This window comes from Oncorhynchus gorbuscha, unplaced genomic scaffold, assembly GCF_021184085.1.
Source record: "Oncorhynchus gorbuscha isolate QuinsamMale2020 ecotype Even-year unplaced genomic scaffold, OgorEven_v1.0 Un_scaffold_2274, whole genome shotgun sequence".
Lineage (NCBI taxonomy): Eukaryota > Metazoa > Chordata > Actinopteri > Salmoniformes > Salmonidae > Oncorhynchus > Oncorhynchus gorbuscha.
Genome location: NW_025746829.1, coordinates 1 through 7,544, shown reverse-complemented (window position 1 = coordinate 7,544; position 7,544 = coordinate 1). Strand labels below are relative to the sequence as shown.

The 7,544-nt window shown below is 47.0% G+C and overlaps 1 protein-coding gene across 1 annotated transcript; it reads right to left on the bottom strand.

Moving 5' to 3' along the window:
• Nucleotides 1–493: 493 nt before the first annotated feature.
• LOC124025536 (kinesin-like protein KIFC3) lies at nt 494–7,472 on the bottom strand (the record flags this gene model as incomplete). Its single annotated transcript, XM_046338918.1, has 13 exons — nt 494–727; nt 1,481–1,710; nt 2,423–2,552; nt 3,150–3,270; nt 3,490–3,620; nt 3,747–3,851; nt 4,034–4,218; nt 4,345–4,456; nt 4,867–4,997; nt 5,647–5,794; nt 6,260–6,433; nt 7,026–7,223; nt 7,335–7,472. Coding segments are annotated over 13 exons (2,037 nt in total), but the record flags the coding sequence as incomplete, so codon positions are not given.
• Nucleotides 7,473–7,544: the final 72 nt, after the last annotated feature.

The following is a 7,544-nucleotide window of genomic DNA, read 5'->3' as shown; positions in this document are numbered from 1 at the left end:
TTCAGGTGGGTGTAACGTTACAGCTGGGGTCTGTTCAGGTGGGTGTAACGTTACAGCTGGGGTCTGTTCAGGTGGGTGTAACGTTACAGCTGGGGTCTGTTCAGATGGGTGTAACGTTACAGCTGGGGTCTGTTCAGGTGGGTGTAATGTTACATATGGGGTCTGTTCAGGAGGATGTAACGTTACAGCTGGGGTCTGTTCAGGAGGATGTAACGTTACAGCTGGGGTCTGTTCAGGTGGGTGTAACGTGAGCGAATGGAATGGCATCAAACACCTGGAAACCATGGAAACCATGTGTTCTCCCCAATTAAGGTGCCACCAACCTCCTGTGCATGACATGAACAGACATTATGATCGGTAGACTAGAGAATCTGCAATATTCTCAATATTTAATCTCACTGAATACACACCTGGTAGCTTTTATACTGACTGACTGATAAACAGACTGATAGACTGACTGGCTGACTGGGAAGAGGGGGGTTGTTTGATGTTGTTATTGCTTGTTGATGTATTTGGTTGGCTGCGTGTCTGTTGAGTCCCTGGAGTCCTGGTCGTCCATAGGAACAGGAAGTTGGATGACTTCAGGAAGGGGAGTTCTAGTCACACTGATGACTTCCCCTCCTCTCTGTATCTTCCTGGCCGCAGGCCCCAGCTCCACCTTACAAACCCTCTCAGCAAACTTCAGAGAACACATGGTCTCTCCCACGTTACTCTCCAGAGCAGACACCTGGAGGAGGACCAGAGCATCAGAGAGGACACTTCCAGACAGATATGACAGTATAATCAGTGTGTTTGATGTTGTGTAAGCCAGGCTGCACCACCTTAGCCTAGTTGTCTTGTAATGTGTAGGCTAAATACAGTATGGACTTCTCCATTCAGAATGCTTTTTAGTCCAGGACAAGGCTTAATGTCCGGGAAGCCAGCCCTATGGGTATACATATAGATGGATATACAGACATTGTAATCTGTGTGTATCAGACATACTGTACTGTCCTGAGTCCCTACCTGCACCACCATATCAGACATACTGTACTGTCCTGAGTCCCTACCTGCACCACCATATCAGACATACTGTACTGTGCTGAATCCCTACCTGCACCACCATATCAGACATACTGTACTGTCCTGAGTCCCTACCTGCACCACCATATCAGACATACTGTACTGTCCTGAGTCCCTACCTGCACCACCATATCAGACATACTGTACTGTCCTGAGTCCCTACCTGCACCACCATATCAGACATACTGTACTGTCCTGAGTCCCCACCATATCAGACATACTGTACTGTCCTGAGTCCCTACCTGCACCACCATATCAGACATACTGTACTGTCCTGAGTCCCTACCTGCACCACCATATCAGACATACTGTACTGTCCTGAGTCCCTACCTGCACCACCATATCAGACATACTGTACTGTCCTGAGTCCCTACCTGCACCACCATATCAGACATACTGTACTGTCCTGAGTCCCTACCTGCACCACCATGGCTGTCTTGTTGCCCTTGCCCAGTGAGTCCTGCAGCAGGTATGTGAGGCGACTGTTTCTGAAGGGGATGTGTTTCTCCTTCCCCCTCAGAGCCTGGATAACGTCCCCCAGAGCCAGCAGGGAGCGGTTGATGTTCTGGGCCTCCTTCAGCCTCTCTCCCTCAGCTCCTGACTTCCAGACCCTCTCAGAGCCAGCCAGGTCCACCAGGTTCAACTTGCCTGCAGATGTCACAAAAAAATTCACCCGTTAACGTAACGTTTTCTGGTCCCTTGAATCTTGTCAATATTTGGAACCGGCCCACTTGCCAAATGAGTAGTGCACCCCGGACAAAACACACCTCGCCGACAAACGGTGAAAAGCAGCGGGCGTCGATGAACGGTGGTGATTCAGCATGTAGAATCACGTGATGAACAGAAAATGACAGCCGCTGTTCTGATCACAGGCAATAGGACAGCCACCTGCTGCTTCTAACGGTTAGTTGGCATTGTGTGTCTCGTCTCTAAGGTGTGACGTACCTGATCACAGGCAATAGGACAGCCACCTGCTGCTTCTAACGGTTAGTTGGCATTGTGTGTCTCGTCTCTAAGGTGTGGCGTACCTGATCACAGGCAATAGGACAGCCACCTGCTGCTTCTAACAGTTAGTTGGTACTGTGTGTCCCATCTCTAAGGTGTGACGTACCTGATCACAAGCAATAGGACAGCCACCTGCTGCTTCTAATGGTTAGTTGGCACTGTGTGTCCCATCTCTAAGGTGTGACGTACCTGATCACAGGCAATAGGACAGCCACCTGCTGCTTCTAACGGTTAGTTGGTACTGTGTGTCCCATCTCTAAGGTGTGACGTACCTGATCACAGGCAATAGGACAGCCACCTGCTGCTTCTAACGGTTAGTTGGCATTGTGTGTCTCGTCTCTAAGGTGTGACGTACCTGTGGTCTTGGCCCCGCTGGCCAGGTCAGTCCCCAGCACAGTGATCATGAGGAGGGCATGAGAACGAGAGCTGTGCTGGTTCATCTGGGTCCCGAAGGTGATCCTGTTACGACGCGCCTGCGCCAGAAGCTACACAGGAAGTGACAGATTTCATGGAAATGTGATATAGAATTATAGGAAACTTGCACGTGGTATATTTTCATATGATTGTATACACTTTCCCATTACAATAAATGAACCATTAGGGTTCTGATGGAGATGTACGGCACAGCAGGTAGAGCGCGGCTCAGCAGGTAGAGCGCGGCTCAGCAGGTAGAGCGCGGCTCAGCAGGTAGAGCGCGGCTCAGCAGGTAGAGCGCGGCTCAGCAGGTAGAGCACGGCTCTTGCAACACCAGGATTGTGGGTTCTACTCCCTGGGCAACCCATACGTAAAATGTTTGCCGGTTGACTAAGTTTCTTTGAATAAAATAATCTGTTAAATGGCTTAATACAGTATATTAAATTATTATCAAATTTGAGGTCGAAAAGTCAAGGAAATGATCTATTGATATAGTTGAGAAATCAGTCCCACTGAAAAAAGTATACAGTTGCCAAATTCCGGTAACTATCCCCAAATTCCCAGGTTTTCCAGAAATAATGGTTGGAAGATTCTACCGATCAGCAGGGAATAAACTGGAAAGTTACCAGGACTTTCACCCTGAGAAAAATAAACGTGAGTCTCCTCACTTTCTTGATGTGTTGGAAGCTCTTGACCTCTATGAGCCGGAGTCCAGGGACGTGCAGCTGTCCTGTTCCGTCTGGGTTGATCTTAATGTCCAGCTTCTCTCCATCCTTACTCAGCAGGTCTCTGGGGACAGAACAGGAAGTTATTGTCAGTTTATCACCACACTAACTTAAAGCACTTTTCATATATTTAAGGCCTCCTATACTAATATAAAACAATATAGTGGCACAAATATAAAACGGAAGACTCGAATAATGAATGATAAAACATATCACCACTTCTAAATGCTGGGATAGTTTTCTGCCAGTCATTGAGAGGGAAGGAGAGCAGCTGGGAAGGTACCTGAGCACCTCGTTGTAGATCTCCACAGAGCTGACAGTCACGGTGTACGTCCACATGTCCTTCCTGTCCTCTATCTCACTAAACAGGTGTTTCAGAGCACGCTGGTTGATGCCTGGGTTCTCTGTGCTGCCCTGACGACAACAAAGGATGGAGATTTTGATACAACGAGTCAATTTCAATCAAATATTCAGCCTTATTTAACAACAACACATTTATAAACCTTACATTACACATTCGTATGCAGTGCTACAACACACCTCCATGGTGTAGGTCTTCCCAGAGCCAGTCTGCCCATAGGCAAAGATGCAGACGTGATATCCATCTATACAGGATGTCACCAGGGGCTCGATCTCCTGGAAGACCTTAGACACAGTAGAAAACCAACGGTTAGCGAGTGTGTATCGTTCACAGTCACTGCTGTTTTTTGAGTCACACCACAGAAACTGAAATACCACCCCTGAGCCATCATGGCGTCCACTCATTTAAATAGATAGAGAAGTGACAGCACTGTGTCTCGTAATGGAGACTGAGTTTCTCAGTATACCTCTTCCTGAGTGGCCTGAGGGTGGAAGACACGGTCCAGTTCAAAGTTATGGCAGCGGCCCTGCCCTTTCAGCACGGAGAGAGCTGATTCGTTGTTGGGGTCCGTGGTTACCACCACTGATTGGCCCTCCTCATGCTGGTCCTCCTTCAGAACCGGCTTCACACGGCACAGCACACGGATGTTGCCTAGCAACAATGACAGTTTATTTTAATAATGATACAGCGTTATATATAATTGCCTTTTTTTCCCAATAGAACAAAGAGACTCCCTCCTCCAGTCTCTTCCTTCATCTGGAACTTGTTTCACCATACCTTTGAGCTCGACCAGCTGCTCGTGGTACTTCCTCCGCAGTGCCACCTCCTTCCTGTACTTCTCCAGGAGGTCCTTGTTGGCCTCCGACATCTCACTCATAGCTGCTGATATCTACACAGACAGGCCAGAGATAAACGGTGAAATCTCACTCATAGCTGCTGATATCTACACAGACAGGCCAGAGATAAACGGTGAAATCTCACTCATAGCTGCTGATATCTACACAGACAGGCCAGAGATAAACGGTGAAATCTCACTCATAGCTGCTGATATCTACACAGACAGGCCAGAGATAAACGGTGAACACACACCACACCTTTTCAGCTTGGCCTTTAATTAATGTTATATCTTTACTGTAACTTCAGACATCGTTTTCTCTTTACATCTTTTCTGCTGCCTTCTGTTTGGTTTTTATCTCTTTCATTTAATTTACAGTTTTGTGGGTTTAAATTTCACTTTAAATCAAGTTTGATTTGACTTGAAACAACGCTGGTTAATCCAGCAGCAGTGTTTTGTGGGACCTGTTTCTTGGCGTCGGTGATGGCTGCTCCGTAGAAGTCGGAGAAGTTGCGGACCTGACTCCTCAGGCTGGCGTAGTCTGTCTTCATGGTGCGCAGGGTCGGAGGGAGCGCTGTCAGACGCTTCTGCAGGTCTGCCACAGGACACACACACACACACACACACACACACACACACACACACACACACACACACACACACACACACACACACACACACACACACACACACACACACACACACACACACACACACACACACACACACAGGACACACACACACACACAGACACAGACACACACACACACACACACACACAGAAAGAAAGAGATAGAGAAAGAAAGAAAGAAAGAAAGACAGAAAGAAAGAAAGAAAGAAAGAAAGAAAGAAAGAAAGAAAGACCCCCCTTAAGTTTTAGATGCACTATTGTAAAGTGACTGTTCCACTGGATGTCATAAGGTGAATGCACAATTTGTAAGTCGCTCTGGATAAGAGCGTCAGAAATGACTTAAATGTAAATGTGAAAGAAAGAAAGAAAGAAAGAAAGAAAGAAAGAAAGAAAGAAAGAAAGAAAGAAAGAAAGAAAGAAAGAAAGAAAGAAAGAAAGAAAGAAAGAAAGAAAGAAAGAAAGAAAGAAAGACTCACAGATGCTCAATGGTGATGTGATGAGCATGAAGCACAACATCCTATGAATCAACAGCGCTCCCAGATTCAACAAGCCCATCACAGCATATCTGCACAGTCTGTAGAAGCTTCTGAAGGTTGTACTAGATGGGACTCACTAAAGAACTGGTCCTGCAGGCTCTGGAAGTGTTCTACGGAGCAGGTCGCTGCAGCCTTTACAGCCTCCTCCTTCTTCTCCTCCAGGTGACCTATCTCCTTCAGCAGTTCCTCCTGCAGTACACTGATCTCCCGCTCGTACGCTGCAATCTGGGAGAGGCAGTCCCATTCACATTCAGCATATGATGAGGAGGTTCATGAATTGGAATGCGTCCCAAATGCCACCCTGCTCCCTATTTCGTTCACTACTTTAGACCAGGACCCATTGGGCTCCAGCCAACATGGGTCCAGTAGTACGTGACATAGGGAATAGGATGCCATATTGGATGCAGATAATACCTTGCATAGCTTGGTAGGAATGAAGGTTAGTATTATACACTATAGTTTCTTCTTCTGGTTAGTAATTTAACTGTTAAATCTCGTCATTGTGAACTTTGAAGTAGAATACATTTTTTCTCAGGAATGTAATATTTCTTCATGAATATTTCACAGAACAATATTTCACAGGACGTTCAAACCAATACTGTGACTTTTCATTGGTTCCCACCTTGTGTTGCAGGTGACTTTTCATTGGTTCTCACCTTGTGTTGCAGGTGACTTTTCATTGGTTCTCACCTTGTGTTGCAGGTTACAGCTGAATTCATCTGACTTCCTGATGTGCTCCTCCAGTTGTCTGCACTTCTCGTTCTGATTGGTCAGTTTCTCTGACAGCTGCTCGTTCCTCTCTCTGGCCTCAGCCAACTGCCTCAGAGTCACCGGTGACTCCACCTCCACAGTTTGAGTGACAATCTGTCCCGGAAAATACCAATGAAGGTTATAACCTCATTTAATATAAAACCATTTATTCAACAATATATGCCATATATATATATATGCCATTTAGCAGACGCTTTTATCCAAAGCGACTTACAGTCATGTGTGCATACATTCTACGTATGGGTGGTCCCGGGGATCGAACCCACTACCCTGGCGTTACAAGCGCCATGCTCTACCAACTGAGCTACAGAAGGACCACACAACCCGCTTCTCCAGGACCAACAAGACCAGTGTCTGATTCCAAACCATCAGAAAACTGTTAGATTCATTTGAATGAATCCAGAACCGAGTGGCGCAGCAGTCTAAAGCACTGTATCGCAGTGGCATCACTACAGCATCACTACAGACCCGGGTTCGATCCTGGGCTGTATCACAACCGGCTGTGATCGGGAGTCCCATAGAGCGGGGCACAATTGTCCGGGTTAGGGAAGGGTTTGGCCGGGGTAGGCCATCATTTTAAATAAGAATTTGTTCTTAACTGACTTGCCTAGTTAAATAAAGGTAAAATAAGAGAATGAGAAGGTATTGTATTAACAGCAAGGTGTCTTTTGCAGACAATCCCTACCTTGACCTGTGGCTCTTTGGCCCTCTCTTTATCCAGCTCGAGCTGCAACTCCCTCACTCTCTCCTCTCTTCTCCTCTGCTCCTCTCCTCTCCTCCACTCGCTTTGTTCGCTCTGTCGCTCCAGGTGAGACAGCTGATCAGCCCTCTGCTGCAGGGAACTCTCCAGGTGCTGCACCCGGCTGCGCAGGTTCTCATTCTCCTACAGGGGGAGACGTTCAATTTGTACGCGGTTTCAGCTTCAAACAACTTCAAATTCAATATTTGTGGTTATTGTATAGGGACTAGTGTTTCGTTTGGGACTGCTTCTCACCTTGATGAGTATAGAGCTGGACTGGGAGGGGATGACAGAGAGCTGCTGCAGGAGGCCCTGGGTGACAGTCAGACTCTGTTTCAGACTCTCGTTCTCCGCTGACAGACACACAACCCGCTTCTCCGAGTCTGTGGCTCCCTGAGGAGGAACACAATGGATTACACTAAAGCATGACGAACAGGTTATATCACACTAAAGCATGACGAACAG